General features: G+C 41.3%; 2 protein-coding genes across 7 annotated transcripts in view; both read right to left on the reverse strand.

Moving 5' to 3' along the window:
* Window positions 1–4946, reverse strand: part of LOC115151628 (dual specificity protein phosphatase CDC14AB) — a 66886-nt gene extending 61940 nt beyond the window's left edge. For 3 of the 6 annotated variants that reach the window (XM_029695721.1, XM_029695722.1, XM_029695723.1), the window contains exon 1: window positions 474–1013. In XM_029695721.1, coding sequence (XP_029551581.1) covers window positions 474–570 — 97 coding nt within the window. In that variant the 5' untranslated portion in view covers window positions 571–1013. Of the gene's footprint in view, window positions 1–473; window positions 1015–4800 lie in introns of those variants that run through there. The other 3 variants (XM_029695719.1, XM_029695716.1, XM_029695717.1) reach the window with 2 other exon arrangements.
* Window positions 4947–6233: 1287 nt separating this feature from the next.
* LOC115151629 (RNA 3'-terminal phosphate cyclase) lies at window positions 6234–20832 on the reverse strand. Its single transcript, XM_029695725.1, has 12 exons — window positions 20725–20832; window positions 20126–20637; window positions 19911–20011; window positions 19238–19381; window positions 18299–18422; window positions 16681–16739; window positions 16445–16586; window positions 12202–12323; window positions 9492–9550; window positions 8716–8810; window positions 8381–8485; window positions 6234–8262 (listed from the first exon to the last, which is right to left on the reverse strand). The coding sequence occupies exons 2-12, from the start codon at window positions 20168–20170 to the stop codon at window positions 8164–8166; spliced, it is 1095 nt and encodes a 364-aa protein (XP_029551585.1). The 5' UTR covers window positions 20171–20637; window positions 20725–20832; the 3' UTR covers window positions 6234–8163.
* Between the last annotated feature and the right edge of the window lie 1521 nt (window positions 20833–22353).

Raw genomic sequence — 22353 nt, forward strand, 5'->3', positions numbered from 1 at the left:
AAAACATGGGCACATACATGTATGAACAGCAAACCTTCAGGGGCCATAAAAACAGACATCACAACATAGAACTATGAGGTTTAGTTAAATATAAAAAAAATCTATAAACACACTTCACCAAGGAAGACTTGGCAACATTGTTTACTCATGCGACTGTCACTCGCTTTCCGCGAGCTGTGATTACAAGGTAGCTAGCTGACTTGCCGTACAAAACTACATTAATCTCAAAATATCATATTCATTCGCTATCTTAGTTTACTTTGAAAATAAGAAAATATACGTTTCAAGTTAGCCAGTAACGTTAGCCATAGCTAGTAGTTCTCAAACCAATTCATGTCAATCACAGACTGCTTAGACTGGCTCGCGAGATGCAAAAGAAGGCTAGCTAGCCAGGTTGGCGAAAATACTCGCGTTGACTTGTTAATTAATTAGCAGAAAGTTTACACATAGCTAACTAGCAAATGTTCACTTACCTTTTATTAATTCACAGGCTCCTATCAATTCAATGTCGTCTGCCATTTTAAACAAAGTTGGAAGGATAGGAGAATGTTTAAGACTGTCGAGAGTCATCGACACAAACAAGTTGCTAAGACTGACTAACTATTTAGCTTTTTTTACCAGTTTAATGATATTAGTAAACATTTTTTTTAAATCAGAGTAGCTAGTGAAGTTTGGATAGCTTCTATCCAACTAGTAGCTAAGTTAGCGGTTTGCTAGCAGCCACGCACTTTGCTCTGGCCAAAATAATAAATTAGACGTAATTTGCCAATATGAAATCCATGACCAAGAAAAAGTAAAGGTCTGCAGCAGAAAATATTTGCGTGCCTCTTGGTTTCATTCAGCGCTGAGGAAAATATCCATGCATTACAAACAGCAGATGTCCTCTTGACTTATTTCCTACCCAGACAGTGCACAAATCTTTTCCCTGAATCCCTGCCATGATTGCGGATAGTCATTCGACTACAAGCAAACATCTTAAAGAGACATCACACAGAAACCCAATCGCCACACAAAGGCACGTTGCCAGGGAATGGTCTCCCTCAACCAATCAGCGATCAAATACGTTGTCTGAAATCGACAATGGAGGGAAGGACACAGTAACACACTTTTATTATGCCTGTTCAGCATGGCCCAGTGGATTACATACAAAAGTTATAGGATGCAGGAAAAAACATCATGACATGCTATAAACCCCGCCCCAGAACTATATAAGTAAATAAATATATAGTTCGAGATGAGCAACTGAAACTTCTGTTAATATTGTAACAACATTTGCCAAACGCCTACTTGGCGACCTCATCAATAATTTCAGACCTCTTGGAGTAACAAAATGTTGGTTGCTGATTTGATTAGATTTGATTCGCTGGACCTAGGATGATGGAGTCGGGGCTATAAGTCGGGGCTATAATAGTATAGTAATAATAAAGACCTTTTTTTATGCAAGACATCTTATAGATAAAACAATAGGTAGCATATTATTTTTAAATGTGTGCATGTTTTTTTCTGACAAAACAAAAACTGATTCAAAAGGGGTGTGGCAGATTTCAAAACTCTTCAGCATTTTTGAATCTGAGAGGAAAATAGAGCCGAACATATTGATAAAAGTAACCTTGTACTTGAGAAATTTACACGGTTATCAAAAAGTCACACCAGGTTAAGCCTACATGAAACACATCCCTTATTTTAAGTGTTTCTAAAATCCCCTATGGGAAAATGAATGGTGGAAAAACCATTGGAACTATTTTCCTGTTTGACCGCTAGGTTTTATGGGTATTATGACTTATACTGTGGTACACTATACATCCCTCCATTTTACTATGATGTCTTACATGGTCCTGAACCTCCCTATTTGTAAAATGTCTACTGATGTTGCCCTAAAAATAAATACTTTACCCAAGAGTATAATGATATTTCCCATTGACTGATCATATTTTTTCAGATCCCCTAACAATACAGTTTGCAGGTCAATCTGAACTCTGATATTATGACATAACAACCATTCACGGGCCGGACTCCAAAAGCGATTCACCGATGAACAGTACCAGAAATATGTTATTTGATTATGTTTCCTTGTGTCAGAGTCTGCACAAGGCTGACTGTTCAATGCCCCATATACTGAGCATCCTTTTTGTATCAAGTATTTTATATAATAGCTTAAATTGAAATGAATGGATTGTTGTCAATTGTTGATTTACAGTGCCTTCGGAAAGTATTCAGACCCCTTGACTTTTTCCACATTTTGTTACGTTACGGCCTTAATCTAAAATAGATTTTTTTTTTAAATCCTCATCAATCTACACACAATACCCCATAATGACAAAGAGAAAACAGTTTTTTAGAAATTCCTTATTTACATAAGCATTCAGACCCTTTGCTATAAAATTGAGCTCAGGTGCATCCTGTTTCCATTGATCATCATTAAGATGTTTCTACAACTTGATTGGAGTCCACCTGTGGTAAATTCAAATGATTGGACATGATTTGGAAATGCACACACCTGTCTATATAAAGTCCCACAATTGACAGTGCATGTCAGAGAAAAATCCAAGCCATGAGGTCGAAGGAATTGTCCGTAGAGCTCCAAGACAGGATTGTGTCGAGGCACAGATCTGGACAAGGGTGCCAAAAAAATTATGCAGCATTGAAGGTCCATTGAAGGTCCCCAGGAACACAGTGGCCTCCATCATTCTTAAATGGAAGAAGTTTGGAACCACCAAGACTCTTCCTAGAGCTGGCCCCCCAGCCAAACTGAGCAATCAGGGGAGAAGGGCCTTGGTCAGGGAAGTGACCAATAACCCAATGGTCACTCTGACAGAGCTCCAGAATTCCTCTGTGGAGATGGGAGAACCTTCCAGAAGGACAACCATCTCTGCAGCACTCTACCAATCAGGCCTTTATGGTAGAGTGGCCAGACAGAAGCCACTCCTTAGTAAAAGGCACATGAATGCCCGCTTGGAGTTTGCCAAAAGGGACCTAAAGGACTCTCAGACCATAAGAAACAAGATTATCTGGTCTGATGAAACCTAGATTGAACTCATTGGCCTGAATGCCAAGCATAACGTCTGGAGGAAACCTGGCACCATCCCTACGGTGAAGCATGGTGGTGGCAGCATCATGCTGTGGGGATGTTCCCTGTGGCTCAGTTGGTAGAGCATGGTGTTTACAACGCCAGCATGGTGTGTGCAACGCCAGGGTTGTGGGTTCGATTCCCACGGGGGGCCAGTACAAAAAAATGCATGAAATGAAATGTATGCATTCACTACTGTAAGTCGCTCTGGATAAGAGCGTCTGCTAAATGACTAAAATGTAAATGTAATGTTTTTCAGCGGCATGGACTGGGAGACTAGTCAGAATTGAGGGAAAGATGAACGGAGCAAAGTATAGAGAGATCCTTGATGGAAACCTGCTCCAGAGCGCTCAGGACCTCAGGCTCGAGTGAAGGTTTACCTTCCAACAGGGCAATGACCCTAAGCCCACAGTCAAGACAACGCAGGAGTGGCTTCAGAACAAGTCTCTGAATGTCCTTGAGTGGCCCAGCCAGAGCCTGGACTTGAACCCAATCGAACATCTCTGGAGAGACCTAAAAATAGCTGTGCAGCATCGCTCCCCATCCAACCTGACAGAGCTTGAGAGGGTTTCCAGAGAAGAATGGGAGAAACTCCCCAAATACAGGTGTGCCAAGCTTGGAGCATCATACCCAAGAAGACTTAAGGCTGTAATCACTGCCAAAGGTACTTCAACAAAGTACTGAGTAAAGGCTCTGAATACTTATGTAAATGGAATATTTTTTTATTTAAAAATAAATAAATTTGCAACAATTTCCTGTTTTTGCTTTGTCATTATGGGGTATTGTGTGTAGATTGATGAGGGGGGGAAAATATTTAATACATTTTAGAATAAAGCTGTAACCTAACAAAATGTGGAAAAAGTCAATTGGTCTGAATACATTCCGAAAAGAACTGTATGTCACTTGATAGGAATTTAATAGGATCTCCATGGGTATCATCCTCTCGTGCCAGTATTTATGTGGGTCACCCCCAATGAGAGGGAGTAAGTGAGTGAACTGAAAGCAACCCCTTGTTTTTGTTGCCATCATGCACAGTTTGGGACTACACAGAATGTATGCCTCCGGAGCTGCTCTTGAGTCAAAAAAGTCCCCTAAATTGACAGAAATATAATCCAGAACTTGACCAGGACAAACTCTGGCCTTTCAAGGTAGGCTTATTACCTAGGCTTGTATCAACCCTATGTGCATACTCAGGTTTATTTGGTAAGTACAAAATTATATACATTTGAATTTTAATGAACTGTCCTTTAAAGACGGAATCCGCAGTAGGGAAACAGCGTCACTGGCCACCCCTCGGCTGTTGTTTTTGTTTTGTTGACGAAGCAGAGCTGAGGAGCGTCGCAAATTGCGCAAATTTTTTGGTTGTTGCTATTGTTCTGTAGCATCGGGAATGATGTCCAAGGGAGAAAAAAAGTGTTCATTGTATACAGTAACCTCTTTGTTGTAATATCACAAACGGACGTGGCAGTTTCACTATCTGTAATAGCATGCCTTTATAATAGTAGCTGTTTGTTTCATTTTCATTCAATCACAGGATTGCAATAAAGACCGTGCCTGTTTTCGCCTCACAAAGTCCCATAATACAGTTATTGCCAATCAATAAGTGGAGCTTAGAAGAGATACCACATAAAACAAAGCCCAATCCCAGATATAATACTCATTGATCCTAGTAAAGGTTGATGCCTCTGGCAGCAGTTAGGGAGAGAATGTGGTTTTCCATGGATCTAGCTCACCTGCTATGAGAGAGATCCAGACCCGCTGGGGGGCTGATGCTGCAGGCTGGCTCCAGTCACCGTGCTCCTGGGTCCTCCAGGATGCAACGTCTGACATGCCTTCATTGGGGTGCAGCAACACGGGAGGTTTGGGGGCCACCCGGGACCTCAGCGACAACTCTATGGATCACTGTGCCGCTCCAAAACAAGTCGATGTTTACCAAACGATAGAAAGAGGGGCTTTGTGAGTGCTGTACCCCTGAGCATGCCAGAGGAACACAAAGCTAGCAAGGTGAGATCAGGTAACCACCTCAGGTTACTGCAATGTGATCAGCCCTCACATGGGGCTCCTGTTCCTGTTACATAGCAGCCAAGGTGTGAATTTCAAGCTTCCTTGAGTTCCCTCTCCGATTGATCAACCACTAATGTGCCATTTCCTCTATGTAGATAGAAATCCATCTGCCCAATAAATGCTGCTCACTTGTCATCTAATTGCTGTGCTGTGTATTACAGTATTTCACACACACCATGCATTGACGAGTTGTTTGTATTTGGTGTTGTGTCAATCGGGCACATGTTGAGACGACTTAATACTCTCCACGTCTGACATCATGGAGAAGAAGGACAAGCAAACCTGTACCTGTAAAGCAGTGGACGGCTCATAAGAATGGCTAGAACGGAGCAAATGGAATGGCATCAAACTATGTGTTTGATACCATTCCACTGATTCCGCTCCAGCCATTACCACAAGCCCGTCCTCCCCAATTAAGGTGACACCAACCTCTGTGCTGTGAAGAGATGGCTTACCTGCACTGTGCAACAAGGAAAGCAATTTCAGACAAGAGAATGTTTGGATGTGCATAGTTTCCTCTCATCAGTTTATTCTAAAGAACCACCAGACAATAGAAGTATTAGATCAAGAGAGTTGTCTTGACAGGGTGTTTTGTGAAATTAAAACAGTGACGTGATGCAATTTCCCCAACCTCTCAGTGTTAGTACTGGTTTTGAAACATAGGCTTTTATGGCTCTGCCAACTCTGAGTAAATCTTTTCACTTCAGAAGTGTGTTGACAATAATCCCTTATGCAACCATTGTAAGGGCAGTTCAGAAAGGTTACGCAATGGTTGACGAGGAACAACATACAAGTGTGTATATTTGACAAATACAGGTTACAGTATATTGTTTACATTGTACATTTTCAGGCCTGTTCTTTCATGTCATCCTACACTATGAACCTGATAAGATGTCTATAGTTTGTTTTTCTTGCTTTATCTGCAGTAAAAATGCCACAACGGCCCTAAAGTCATGAGGTGTTGACATACTGTATCTATCAGCACCGCCACGGTTTGTGAACGCACAGAGATGACTGATTGTAGGCCTGCTGTACTGTAGCAAACAAATCTTTCTCATTATCATACTTTCAAGTCCTTCTACATAAAGACCATTTAGGGAGCTTAAGGTTTGGAACTTTTTATTGCATCCGAGAACAGACAAACAGGATGGGTGGAGAAAAAGGAAGGACAATGAAAAGATGGAAGGAAACAGGACGAGATGATAACTGATAAGATTACACAATATCCCCTGCCGTGAATACATAGCCAGGACCTGGGGTGTCCCTGAAATAGACAAAGCAGCCTAAAGTTTATATAGTGCTGCTATTATGGGTGTAGTACTTTTGGACTATGTTTTTATTCATGAGAATTTGTAGTTTTATGTACTGTAAAATCAGTATACAATGACTGAGCTACCAATAAAAACAATATTAGTTTCAATCTAAAACAATAGCGTAAAATTAGGAAGTTTGTGGCTACCAGCAACACACGTAGATTACTGTTGTGAATAACTGGAGATTGAAAAAAAGCTCAATGTTCACAACAACCTCACCAATGACAAGTCTACACATTTGGTGGTGAGTGAAGAGAATTGGAATAGGCCACAAAAATAGCTAAGCAACAAGCCTTGCAGTCAACCCTCATGCCCTCACATTCACCACTTTCATAACCACTCAACAAGCAAAGCTAAAACATACCATAGTTTACCTTCTCATTACTTTGAGAGCTTGTCGAAAAATTGTCAAGTAGTTGCAGACGGGAGGACAAAAAGTCAGCTTTGCTGAGAGAATTTACATAAGGTTTTTCACAGGTCTACACTTCACTCCTGAAGACTTCAAGTTGTCACATGCACAAGTACAGTGAAATGCTCAAGGTGTCTGACTGCAGCTATTTCTGCTAATGATCTGGAATAAGATCACTAAGCACCTCAACAGTTGTAATGGCAAAAAGCAAAGGTTCTTGCTGGTGAATCATTAGTTTCCAAGTATTACATGACCATGCTATCAAGCTGGGTCAGCTAGACAGTTATTAGCTATCAGACAAGCAACTCCATGCTATGGCTATGTACTCTTCAGCACATCTAAGATTCCTGGAACGAGTCATTCACTGGAATTAAATAGTCTCCTGTACTAAAACAGTTTGAATCACTACCATGATATGTAAAGACATGGATTTACTTTTTTAATGCTATGAAGGGGCTATGAGTGATGACAGATGTCCAGCTACACATTTCTGGGGGTGAGAAGATATCTGAATTAATCCATGATCTGTCAGAAATCCTTTACTCAAGATCACCTCTTGTTCAGATCAGGCAAAAATAAGGTATTTTATTCATATTTTCTCAAAACAATGTGGAAAACAAATCTCCAAATTGTCTTTTAAACATTATCTGACTAATACAGTAGTCAACACAACTCTGCAGTCTAATCTGCATTACCTGAGTGACAAACAATGCACCAAAAAAAATTATAATAAGTGAAATAATTGACTTAAAGGAAAACTCCACCCAAAAACAACATATTGGTCTTTGTTTCATAAGTCCATTGTTGTCATAGCCCCAAAATGTTGCTTGTTAGCAATCACGTTTTCAAGACATATCTTTCAAAATACAGAAATCCTCCCCGTATGAAGCAAAATGGAACTACAATGATCAACTAGGGACAGAGACCATGAACAATGTTTTTTTTGCCATAAAAGCCTGTATGCACTGAGGCACTTCAACAGACTGCTGAAACGTACACCCCTTCTACACAGAAATCTAATGTTTTTATTATAACAGTGTAAGGCATTAATACCCTGAGTTATACAAGCTACGAGGGTAATGACAGTTAATGCAATAGGGGGAAAGGACAACGATGACCAACTGTCATGTGGCTGTGCATTTGTAAACCAATAATTCATTTGCTTGAATATCGTGCCATAATAAATCCTAATATAAATAGAAGCAGCATCCGACCGTTAGGTGACATCACAGTAGTGTCTCCAGTGCCTCTTCTATCCACGGCTGCAGGTGGAGACAACATAAAAGGGGCGGTTAGACACATGGGCGTGGCTAGAAATGAGGGTTGGTGACACCCACTCCTTGGCACTCGATGATGTAGGTGTCATTGCTGGCATTCTCGTCATCTGCCTTGGTCACTGTAAACTTGGCCTGGGAATAAGGAAAGAATTTGATATAAAAAAGTTGACTTTATAAAACCATGCACCGAGTACTCATTTTCCCATCAATTGAGTCTTTGGAAATCAATTAAAATGTGTTTTGGACCCACCTGGGTGAGCTGTTCTGCCACATGGATGGCAGTCTTCGTGTGTAGGGTGACTGGGCCAGTGCGGATTCTGGAGATGCCGTTCGCCAAGGCCATGAAAAGGATGAGCTGCCAGAGAGTGAAAGAAGAAGAGTTCAGCAGCTGACTCCAAATAGAGTAAGTTCAAGTGGCTGCGGTGAGATGGACAGTGAGGCAAGGAGAGGTGTGTTGTCAAGCACCTATTCTTCACTTGAATTTGGAAGTACACGTTAATTACAATGATTCTAGATTACTTACAGGAGGACACCTAAGCTTGCTTTGTGAAATACCCCTGTGTGTGTGCGTGGTACATTGCTAACCTGGTCCTGCAGAAACTCGTCCACACAGCCGTTGTGCCTTATATTCCTGAGCAGCATCTCTGCAGCCTCGAAGCCCACTTTGTCTGGGTAAACACCTGAGACATTGGGGGGACCAGCGTTAGACAGCCAATCCGCTCAGCATTTGTTATAATTTTTCCCCAACTATTTTATCTGGGCCCGTATTTGTAGTGTCTAAGAGCAGAAGTGCTGATCTAGGATCAGGCCTCCCTAGAATAATCTAATCATATTATGATCTAAAAAGCAAAACTGACTCAAAATCAACAGATATCTTACTCTTAGAAGATTTGAGAATACTGGCCCAGAGGTTATCGATGTGCGAGGGGGTACCAGAGAATCACAGGGGAGGTGCAAACCAGGTCATTGGATAGAGCTGGGTTGGATATTTAAATCATTCAGATTCATACACTTCCTAACTCTGCCCCCAATAGAACAAACTGTGTTCTTCATGTAACGGTCACAACATAAAAAAACAACCTACAGATGCATATGATAGCAATTTGAAAACGTTAGCCAACAATATTTTCCCTTTTCTCAAAATTTCCCTATTCTCTGCTGTTGACTGCTTACCTTATATGGCCTTAGCAATGCTTATGTTGAAGCACAACTTTACTCACCATCCAAGCTTATATACAGTTTCACATCATAACATTGCCTAGCATGTCTTTCTTTGTTGAACGTTGCCCACTAGTGGTACATATTGGTCTGTACACTTCACTTCATAGACCAAACTAGCACAACAATAATGGATTTCTCACCTTTCTTGCCAAGAGCAGACCCTGCAAATATACAGCCTGTGGAAGACTCTGCGATGATTCTGGGGAGAATAGAGACACCATATTAAAAATGTGGTAGAGGTGGATAGCATTTAAGATGAGCGAGGGAAACCGGTGGATTACTGAATCAAGCACGCCAACTAAACTTACTTTTTTTGGGATATAAAGGACTTTATCGAACACTCTTGGGATTGCAAACAGAGGAAGAGCTTTAAAGGTAAATTATTTCTTTTAAATTGCCATTTCTGACTTTCGTGACGCTTGTTTGGAAAATGTTTGTAATGCTTTTGTACGCGGGGCGCTGTCCTCAGATAATCGCATGGTCTGCTTTCGCCGTAAAGCCTTTTTGAAATTTGACAAAGCGGCTGGATTAACAAGAAGTTAAGCTTTTAAACGATGTAAGACACTTGTATTTTCATGAATGTTTAATATTACAAATTTTGTGTTTTGAATTTCGCGCTCTGCAATTTCACCGGATGTTGGCGCACTGATCCGCAATAATTTAAGGACGGTATAACTAAATAACTATCTCTGAAAGTGTACGCATTCACAGGGTCAGGTTTACATCTAAATGTTGTACAACTTAGATGATTAAATATGAAACTATTTGTGAGAAGATGAAATGTGATTTTAGCCATCTAAATTAGATAGTTTTTATATAAAAACTTTTTGCCAAGTCAGTAACCATGCCCTTCGAAGGCGAGTGCATAAAAGGACTCCTAATGAAATTTACAGTAGACCAGAACACGTTGAAATGGTTGCAATTTAAATATACACCAGTTCATTGCCGGGTATACGTGCAGCGCGAGCTGAATACGTGACAAATGGTCTAAAACTACAAGACACTCTCGACAAGTGAAGGCATAGACTATACCAAACATTCTCAGTATACAGCTGGGTAATGTAGTCTAGAACTTTGAGCAAAGACACGAGGGAGATCTCAGCAAACGACCATTGTGTACCTTTGATGTATCCATTCTAACGAAAACTTCCAAAACAAAGAAAGACGACAACAAATACAAAGGACATTGTGACCTCTGGTGGACAAACCAGAGACTTCTGTCGAATGACTCAATAGATGGACCAGGCGATTTCAACAGAGACAACAAAGACATACAAGCGTAAATATATACACACATTGCAATTATTTTCGAATGAGCGGTCGTTCATGTGCAAAGTATTCATATTCCCATGAGCATAGCTTCCACATGCATGTACAATAAATTGACTGTCTCTCCTTCTCCTTATATGCCCCTCCCTTTTCATTGTGTACCAAGCTGTCATATCAGTTTAGTCCACTAGGGACTTTTCATTGCATTATGTTAGTAGTCAACATATAATCTATCGTGTGTTTATGTAATTCTGTGTGATTATTTATTTAGTTAGTAAATAATGAAGCCAATTTGTGTATCACTGAATCATTTAGACTAGGGTTCATGCAGATTTTAAGTCAACGACGTTCAGAAAGACTGATATGAGGTAATAATAATTAATGGATGACTAATTTTACAATATATTCTTTAGTTAATTCGGGAAACGGTAACTCATTAAACAAACTTTGTGGTGCCCCAAGATTGCTAATGAGTTAATTGTTACATGATTAATTGAATCACGTAATAATTAAACCGTTAACTGATTTGATAAAATAACCATCACGATAGTCACTACCAATGAAGCATGTTCAGATGACATCCAAGATCCTCCACTAGTGCAACTGTTTTGACAAAGATCTTCACAGAAAACATTGCCATTGATTGTGATTGATCCAGGTTTACTGGGGTCATACAGGTATAGACATCTTTTAACTGTTTTTACAGTTTTATCTGGTATCCCTCTAATTCTCCCATCGCTTTCCCCTCCCGGAGGACCATCTGGACTGATGACCCCTGGCTGTCCCTAGTCCACCTGGTTGTGCCTCTGATCCAGTTTCTGTGGCGATGGAAAACCTGACCTGTTCACCAGAGGTGCTACTTTGTCCCGGACCTGCTGTTTCGACCCTCCCTCTCCCTACACCTATCCCATCTGCTGTCTCGACCTCAAAGCCAACTGACATTTACTCCTGAGGTACTGACCTGCTGTTTCGACCCTCCCTCTCCCTACACCTACCCCATCTGCTGTCTCGACCTCAAAGCCAACTGACATTTACTCCTGAGGTACTGACCTGCTGTTTCGACCCTCCCTCTCCCTACACCTATCCCATCTGCTGTCTCGACCTCAAAGCCAACTGACATTTACTCCTGAGGTACTGACCTGCTGTTTCGACCCTCCCTCTCCCTACACCTACCCCATCTGCTGTCTCGACCTCAAAGCCAACTGACATTTACTCCTGAGGTACTGACCTGTTGCACCCTCTACAACCACTGATTATTATTTAACCCTGCTGGTCATCTACGAACGTTTGAACTTCTTGAAGAACAATCTGGCCTTAATGGCCATGAACTCTTATAATCTCCACCCGGCACAGCCAGAAGAGGACCCCTCAGAGCCTGGTTCCTCTATAGGTTTCTTCCTAGGTTCCTTCCTTTCTAAGAAGTTTTCCTAGCTACCATGCTTCTACATCTGCATTTCTTGCGGTTTGGCGTTTAGGCTGAGTTTCTGTATAAGCACTTTGTGACATATGCCTATGTAAAAAGGGCTTTATAAATGCATTTGATTGATAATGCAATGGTTAATGTCACGTAAATACACTCACATGATGCCGTTGCCGCTTCCACAGGCCATGTCCTTCTCCTGCAGTGTTTGGATGTTGATGTAAAGGTCCTTTATCTCTCGCCTGATAACTCTTGTTGCCGTCGTTGCCATGTCCTTGGCAAGCTGGAGGAAAAGGAGTATGAGAGCTCACTCAAATTTGATCTCAGAAACTACTTCATTTTATCATCATGTGCATTTAAGTCCAGAGGGATACTGCTCCATCACATGCATGTCACCTGTCCAGAAAGGTCTAATCTGTTGTTTGTAAGTACACAAGTGGAATAAGGACCAAACCGTAAAATTAAAATGTTACTTTAATTTGTCACATGCGCCGTATACAACAAGTGTGGACTTCACCGTGAAAAGATTATACAAGGAGTACCGGTACTGAGTCAATGTGCTGGGGTACAAGGTAGTTGAGGTAATATGTACATGTAGGTAGGGCTAAAAGTAATCTCTTTAGTACTACATTAAAGACATGCTCTGGTATTTTGGTGACTACCTCCCTCTTTGGGCTGGATGTGTCAATGTGTAGGTCATACATTAAGATTTTTTATTTAACCCTTATTTTACCAAGTACGTTGACGGAGAACACATTCTCATTTACAGCAACAACCTCGGAAATAGTTACAGGGGAGAGGGGTGAATGAGCCAATTGTAAGCATAATGTCTTACCTCAATTAGCCACGAAATCACTAGTTTGAAAGAAACGTTTTCTTGAAGCTGCGCCATTTTCCCTACAATTCCACCCCATGTGGGCCAGCCCCCTAGGAATTTGAGTTCCACCCAAAGAGCTTCAGCCCCTCGCATTTGAGTGACAGCTACCAAAAGGCCTACCCAGGGTTAACCAATGAGGTTGCAGGGCTGGCCCAACAGCTCAGTGGACACAGCAGAGAGAGAGCCGGAGAGCAATGACATAGTACACAGAATCTCTTTCATACACAGGCACAGACTGAGTTTTTTTTGTTCGTTTCTTTGCGTTGTTTGGAACTTATATTTTTTACATAATGTTGCTGCTACCATCTCTTAGGACCGAAAAAAACTTCTGGACATCAGAACTGCGATTACTCACCACGAACTGGCAGGATCCTTTTTTCCCTTTAACGAGTCCGACGTGAATGACATACTGCTTTCCCGGGAACAGGCCCAGATCCCCGTCATTTGCATGAAGAGAAGACGGAGAAAATGGGACTGGAGGGCAGGCTGCCTTCTGAGAATTCGTAGGCAAACGAATAAACCCCCACTGCCTGTCATTCTGCTAGCAAACGTGCAATCTTTCGAAAATAAAATCGATGACGTACACGGAAGATTAAACTACCAACGGGTCATTCAAAACTGTAAAATCTTATGCTTCACGGAGTTGTGGCTGAATGACAACATCAACATACAGCTGGCTGGTTATACGCTGTACTGGCAGGATAGAACAGCGGCGTCTGTTAAGACAAGGGGAGGCGGACTATGTATTTTTGTAAACGAGCTGGTGCACAACATCTAAGGAAGTCTCAAGGTTTTGCTCACCTGAGTTAGAGTATCTCTTGATAAGCTGTAGCCCACACTATATACCAAGAGTTTCTGTATTTTTCGTAGCTATCTACATAAGACCTCAGACTGATGCTGGCGTTAAGACCACCATAAGCAAACAGGAAAACGTTCCCCCAGAGGCGACGCCACTCTTGGCGGGGGACTTTAATTCAGGGAAACTTTAAAATCGCCCTCCATTTGGCAAATCTGACCATAATTCTATCCTCCTGATTCCTGCATACAAGCAAAAATTAAAGCAGGAAGCACCAGTGACTAGATCACCACATCAGTCATTGGCTTCATCAATAAGTGCATCAATGACGTCCCCCCCACAGTGACCATACGTGCATACCCAACCAGAAGCCATGGATTACAGGCAACATCCACACTGAGCTAAAGGCTAGAGCTGCCGCTTTCAAGGAGCGGGACTCTAACCCGGAAGCTTATAAGAAATCCCGCTATGGCCTCCGACAAACCATCAAACAGGCAAAGCGCCAATACAGGACTAAGATCGAAACGTCCTACACCGGCTCTGATGCTCGTTGGATGTGGCAGGGCTTGCAAACCATTACAGACGATTAAGGGAAGCACAGCCGAGAGCTGCCCAGTGACATGAGCCTACCAGATGAGCTAAACTACTTATATGCTCGCTTCGAAGCAAATAACACTGAAACATGCATGAGAGCACCAGCTGTTCTGGAAGACTGATCACACTCTCCGCAGCCGATGGGAGTAAGACCTTTAAACAGGTCAACATTCACAAGGCCATGGGGCCAGACAGATTACCAGGACGTGTACTGCGAGCATGCGCTGACCAACTGGTAAGTGTCTTCACTGACATTTTCAACCTCTCCCTGTCCAAGTCTGTAATACCAACATGTTTTAAGCAGACCACCATAGTGCCTGTGCCCAAGAACACCAAGGTAACCTGCCTAAACGACTACCGACCCGTAGCACTCACGTCTGTAGCCATGAAGTGCTTCGAAAGGCTGGTCATGGCTCACAACACCATTATCCCAGAAACCCTAGACCCATTCTAATTTGCATACCACCCCAACAGATCCACAGATGATGCAATCTCTATTGCACTCCACACTGCCCTTTCCCACCTGGACAAAAGGAACACCTATGTGAGAATTCTATTCATTGACTACAGCTCAGCGTTCAATACCATAGTGTCTCAAAGCTCATCAATAAGTTAAGGACCCTGGGACTAAACACCTCCCTCTGCAACTGGATCAGGAACTTCCTGATGGGCCGCCCCCAGGTAGTAAGGGTAGGTAACAACACATCCGCCACGCTGATCCTCAACACATTGGCCCCTCAGGGGTGCGTGCACAGTCCCCTCCTGTACTCCCTGTTCACTCATGACTGGATGGTCAGGCACGACTCCAATCGTTAAGTTCGCCGATGACAACAGTGGTAGACCTGATCACCGGCAAGACAGCATATAGGGAGGTCAGAGACCTGGCCATGTGGTGCCAGGACAACATCCTCTCCCTCACCATGATCAAGACAAAAGACAAAAACAAAAAGACAAACCCTACCTCTTCAAAGAGCATCTTAAATAACCCCTCTCCTTTTTACGTATGCCTTTTTAAAAATGTATGTATTTCTGTCCTTGAGCTGTTCTTGTCTAATGATGTTCTGTATTATTTCATGTTTTGTGTGGACCCCAGGAAGAGTAGCTGCTGCTTTTGCAACAGCTAATGGGGATCCTAATAAATACCAAATACCTTGTTTTTAATAATACAATAAAACAACTTTCCTGAACCAGCACTTGCACTTCACAAAAGTCTTGCCATAGATTTTCAAGCAGATTTAAGTCAAAACTGTAACTTGGCCACTCAGGAACATTCAGTCTTATTGATAAGCAACTGCAGTGTAGATTTGGCTTTATGTTGTAGGTTACTGTCCCGCTGAAAGATGAATTCCTTTCCAAGTGTCTGGTGTAAAGCAGACTGAAGCAGGTTCTCTTGGATTTTGCCTGTGCTTAGCTCAGGATTTCCCAAACTCGGTCCTCTGGACCCGAAAGGGTGCACGTTTTGGTTTTTGCCCAAGCACTACACAGCTGATTCAAACAATCAACGAATCATCAAGCTTTGATCACTTAAATCAGCTGTGCAGTGTTGGGGCAAAAACCAAAACGTGTACCCCTTTGGGTCCTGAGGACCGAATGTGGGAAACACTGGCTTAGCTCAATCCTGTTTCTTTTCATCCTGAAAAACTGCCCAGTCTTTGCCGATGTCAAGCATACCCATACCATGATGCAGCCACCACCATGCTTGAAAATAAGGAGGCAGTTACTCAGTGATGTGTTGGATTTTCCCCCAAACATAAGGCTTTGCATTTAGGCCAAAAATAGCATTCCTTTGCCATGTTTTTTTCTTCCTCGGTTTTCTACCATCATTGCCATTGAACACTGTATCAGTTTTAAAATCTCTAATGGTCTTATGGTGAGTCCATATAACTTGTGATTTGTTAAGCCAGTTTGCCTAAACAAACTGTGTAATTTGTAAAATGCGTAGAATTCTCTTTTCACTTTGACATTATGGAGTATTTTGTGTAGATCAATTACAAAAAAAGTACAATTAAAATCTTCTTAAATCCCACTTTGTAACGCAACAAGATGTGAAAAAAGTTCAAGCTGGTGTGGACTTTCTATAGGCACTTAAAGTAAAATTCATAGGCAACTAACCCAAAGCCATTGCTTGGTATGGTACCTTATAGGGTAAAACCCCAGCAACAAAGGACCTTCCATAGATCTTGGAGATGGTTCCTCGTTCGGTCATGTTGACAGGGCTCAGCTCGCTCACTGGGCTAATCTTAGCCACCACCTCACCTCCACCTTTGGGGTAGTAGCCCCTATTCAAGACAAGAACACGTATGGTCATATTTTGGGGACCAGGCAGTATTTTTTTTACACCAACACTAATCTAACAGGGGGGACGATACTAACCTCATTCTCAAGTCACAGTTGAAATGTACACCAAACTTCTCCACAATGGGCTTGAATACCTGGAGGAAAATGTAAAACTGACTTCAGGAGTACATATAATGGTAACACAAAGAAACTAACTTAAAAATAAGTAGATGGCAAATAAGAGGATGTTTAGTGACAGTCATAAACCAAGCAGTCCATCTTCGGCCTATCTATAGACAAGGTATTTAAGAATTTGAGAGAACTAAAATTCATGACTTCCCAGGAACACAACCCACATTACGGCAGGGTAGCCTAGTGGTTAGAGCATTGGATTAGTAACCGAAAGGTTGCAAGATCGAATCCAGGAGCTGATAAGGTAAAAATCTGTCGTTCTGCCCCTGAACAAGGCAGTCCCTGAAGTTCCTAGGCCGTCATTGAAAATCCCCTTTAGGGATAGGGGGCAGCATTGGGAAGTTTGGATGAAAAGCGTGCCCAGAGTAAACTGCCTGTTATTCAGGCCCAGAAGCTGGAATATGCATATAATTAGTAGATTCGGATAGAAAACACTCTAAAGTTTCCAAAACTGTTAAAATAATGTCTGTGAGTTGAAACATTATTGAATATTTATGATAAAACACCCTAAGGATTGATTAGAAACATCATTTGACATGTTTCTACAAATTCAAATGGAACTTTTTTTACTTTTCGTCTAGACTTTGTGCCCGCGCTTTGTGCATTTGGATTACTGAACTAAACGCGTGAACAAAAAGGAGGTATTTGGACATAAAGATGAACTTTATTGAACAAAACAAACATTTATTGTCTAACATGGAGACCTGGGAGTGCCATCAGATGAAGATCAAAGGTAAGTGATTCATTTTAATGCTATTTCTGACACCTCTCCTTGGTTGGAAAATGGCTTTATGGTTTTTGTGGCTAGGCGCTGACCTAACATAATCACATGGTGTGCTTTCACCGTAAAGCCTTTTTGAAATCGGACACAGCGGCTGTATTAACAAGAAGTGTATCTTTAATCGTATGTATAACACTTGTATCTTATATCAATGTTTATGATGAGTATTTCTGTAATTTGATGTGGCTCTCTGCATTTTCACCAGATGTTTGTTTGAGACAATGCATTTCTGAACATAACACGCCAATTTCAAATGAGGTTTTTGGACATAAAGATTAACTTTATCGAACAAAACAAACATTTATTGTCTAACATGGAGTCCTGGGAGTGCCACCAGATGAAGATCAAAGGTTAGTGATTAATTTTAACGCTATTTCTGACACCTCTCCTTCTTTGGAAAATGGATGTATGGTTTTTTGTGGCTAGACGCTGACCTAACATAATCGCATGGTGTGCTTTCACCGTAAAGCCTTTTTGAAATCGGATACTGTGGTTGGATTAACGAGAAGTTTATCTTTAAAATGGTGTATAATACTTGTATGTTTGAGGAATTTTAATTATGAGATTTCTGTTGTTTGAATTTGGCGCCCTGCAATTTCCCTGGCTGTCGGCCAGGTGTTCCACTAGCGGAACCCCCTTCCCAGAAATGTTAACTGCCTTGCCTAGTTAAATAAAGGTAAAATAAAAAAATGAATTACAACCACTGGTACCTCTCCCAACACAGGTTAAGGTTAGCCATACCTTGATGGTGTAGTCAATCTGCGGGGCCATGTCCGCGTTGGTGCCCCCCTTCAGACAGAGCTCAGAGGGGCCATCAGCATACAGGGCACAAGGTAGAGAGACCTGCAGCAGCAGCCCCACACTCCTGGAACAGAGCAAGATAGAAGTATGAGATAGATAGGGAAGGTAAATTGGATACCTAGTCAGTTGTACAACTAAATGCATTCAAACAAAATAAACACAAAGCCTCTGAATCAGAGAGGTGTGGGGGGCTGCCTTAAAATCGACATCATAGGTGCCCAGGGAGCAGTTGTTGTTGGGGGTTAACTGCTTTGTTCAAGGGCAGAACAGCAGATTTTTCTACCTTGCCAGCTCGGGGGATTCAAACCAGCGATCTTTTGGTTACTGGCCCAATGCCATTAAACGCTAGGCTATCTGCCGCCCCAGCAGATTAACAGGGGGTTCCATACTCCCAAATGTAAATATCCCCCATCATTTGACAGTGAAGTATATTGTATCATCTGAGGCAAAATTGGTTTTTTTCTGCTATTTTGTGAAATTGTCAAACTCTACATAGTTTTGGGTAATGTTTATATGGGTATCAAGTATCATGTCAGCTTGATAGTAACAAGGTTTTTAACAAGTGCGTTTGGATAGCCATCCACAGCTCTGTCTTTCTTTGGGGCGGCAGGTAGCCTAGTGTTTAGAGCACTAGGTTGCAAGATCGAATCACCGAGCTAACAAGGTAAAAATCTGTTGTTCCGCCCCTGAACGAGGAAGTTAACCCACTGTTCCTAGCCCTTCATTGTAAATAAGAATTTGTTCTTAACTGACTTGCCTAGTTAAATAAATAAATTAAAATAATTATTGTCTGAGATTCGGAACCAAAACTGTCTGTCCCATACTCCCATTGAATGTGTGCCGTCAGGAATAACGGTGGTGCAGCCTAACATGATTTACCCTGCCGTTTGTGGGTCTGCGGTGTGCTTCCCAGCTTTTATTTTCCCAGGGGTGAGTGTGACTTCTGTAGATCCCACTGAGCCTCCCTCAAGATTTCCACAACAAATGTCCCTCACCAACTCCAACCCTGACAGATGCTGTGGTCTAGTAGTGAAATGGGGAAGGGGGGCAAGGGGTTAACAATGAAAGGAAAAAGACTTAGCTATTTCAATTGAATAATGACAATATGTAGGCTATGATATTATCTGCGCTGAATAACACAAGGCAATGAGGGAAAAGTTTTCTAGTTCAGTTGTTGATAGAAATAAGTCAACTGCCATGTGCTTGCACATTACCAACAAAGGATCAGATGAAAAATGTAGCTATGAGGGTGGGCATCTGCCATTAAATATGAAACAAAAGTTAAGTACCATGGGCTGTAAAACAGTTATTAATTGTCAGAGATTAAAGTTGACGCTCTATCTATCTGCTTGGAAAATAAAGGTCCTTTAAACCAACTTTGCTTTGTTTTCTGATTAACTGAACTTCAGTCTGGAGACGCCGGCGATTGCCCCAGGGCTATAGACTACAACTCGAATGAAGCTTTCTTATATTAGTAGGATGACATGTGGCCTTTGTTGTCATCTAGCCACATAATCTACAATATCATGACATGGATTTAGGAAATGAATACCTTAATCCTGGTGTACCTCTACCTGCGCGAATTTTGTTTATTCTGATGGAAGCGCCGTTGATGCAACTCAGTGCGGCAGATACTCTCAAAATTTGCCCGCCCTGAAAGAGGACAAAACATAATATACATAGTAAAGACATATTCTAAGTTCAATGTCAAATCATGTTGATAAAATATGTAGTAGAAAGTGTATTTTAATCGTGTGAAATACTCACACCCTCCATTATACTTCCGTCCATTTCCACCATTGCTGCGGCCATTTTTGAAACAAGAAGAAAAATATTTATGTTTTTCAATGACTTCCCCACTATACGAAATGTATGATGTCTGTCCCTAAAGATGTCAAAACACGCAAATGTGGATGGTCTGCTCTGAAGTAGCTTTTTACAGCGCTTGATGTAACAGACACTCCGCCGGCGTCTGGGGTAGCTACTCCAATTGTGAACTTCCCCCAACCGTCACTGCGCAGTGCGGTAGTTATCAATGAAAGCAATTTCTTATTACTTGGGAGAGAAAAAAAGGAAAATCCCACAACCATACGGAAAAACGGGTTATATTTGAACTGCGATGTTCACGTGTTATTCACATTTTTCCATGAATTGTTGCTCAGCATTAAGGCTGCTACTCTTGATCGTATTGACTGTTAGCACATGCGCAATTGTGATCAGCAAGCAATCCATTGACTCACCCCCTCCCTGTTCAAAGTTGGAAAAGTTGTGGGAAAGGCCTAGAAAAAAATAATAAAAATCATAACAATTAATTAATGCATAGGCATTAAAGGGATGGTTCACCAACATTACATTGGTTTCCTTACCTTAGATATTTAGCATTTTCGTGCTTCATGACCAAATCATCCTAAAGTATCTAAAAATGAATTGTGTAATTCAACCGCACTTTAATACGCATTACAGTGTGTGTGTGTGTGTGTGTGAAAGAGAGCGAGAGAGCGTTTATTAAGTCATGGCATTGCAACGAGCATAACCGCAGATATTGAGATGAGCGAGATGCAAGACTTCGCTCTCACACGGTCACACACAGTATCTGCGCAAGCGCACGTGTTCGCTTCACACTGTAACAGCTTAAAAGCCACGGGACTGAAACAGCGGAGAAGTTGAGCCTCGCGCTTGTTGAAGGAAATTGACCTAATATGCTGTTTACTTTCTGCATCTACGTCATATTGCTGAGTCTACCTTAATAAACACTACCACATAGGTACAGTATGTTCCTATTATTATTGGCATTTTGGCTAGTAGCAAGTAGAATATTTGTCTTGGGGTCAGACGATCCAGGTGTTTGCCCCATTCAGCACACCAAACATAATACTGTTTGTACTTGCACCCATGAAACATATCCATACGTTAGCACAGACATTCTATTAGGAAGATTTTCCTATGCAGTCAAGGCTCTGTCTCCTCCTCTGATCAGGTTGGATACTCTTATTGGAGTAAGCAACACATCCCTTTGTTGTTGAGATGCATCAAACACAAAGTTTTGCAGACCTTGTCTTCGGATAGGCATCCCATTGTATGATTGTTTCCCAGTTTTAAAATGTATAACCCATTCATAACCTATACATAACCCATTCATAACCCATACATAGCACATTAATAGCCTATACATGACACATTCATAACATACATAACCCATACATAACCCAAATCATAACCCAATCATAACCCATACATAACCCATACATATCACATTCATAACCCATACATAACACATTCATAACTCATATTTCACCCATTAAAAATATATACATAATGCATTCATAACCTATACATAGCCCATTAATAACCTATACATGACACATTCATAACATACATAACCCATACATAACCCATTCATAACCCATGCAAAACACATTTATTAGCAGCACTAGATCATTTTGCAAGTTCAAATCTGCTGTATAACAAACAAACTACATTTACTGTGTGATATACTCAAAATATCAACTTGTGGTTGTTATTGATAATGAATGTTTTATTAATGTAACAGGGTTGGTTATGTTTCCACTTGACACAGCAGAAATATATTTATATTCATTGATTGAATTTAAATCAATAAGGTTTTATGCCATTGGTTACATTTGCAGATAGGGGAAGATTGCAAACGTAAATTCTTCTTAGTCTGATATTGACATGCAAGTGGTAGGTCACGTTCTGAAATTCTATATTCTATTTTCATATTTACAATGTGTACGAGTTCACTATGTAAATGTCCTGATGTATATACACTGAACAAAAATATAAACGCAAGCTGAAATAAAAGAGCCCAGAAATGTTCCATATGCACCAAATTGTATTTATTTATTTTTATTTCACCTTTATTTAACCAGGTAGGCCAGTTGAGAACAAGTTCTCATTTACAACTGCGACCTGGCCAAGATAAAGCAAAGCAGTTCGACACATACAACAACACAGAGTTACACATGGAATGAACA

The sequence above is a fragment of the Salmo trutta genome, chromosome 17 (assembly GCF_901001165.1).
Source record: "Salmo trutta chromosome 17, fSalTru1.1, whole genome shotgun sequence".
NCBI classification, from domain to species: Eukaryota; Metazoa; Chordata; class Actinopteri; order Salmoniformes; family Salmonidae; genus Salmo; species Salmo trutta.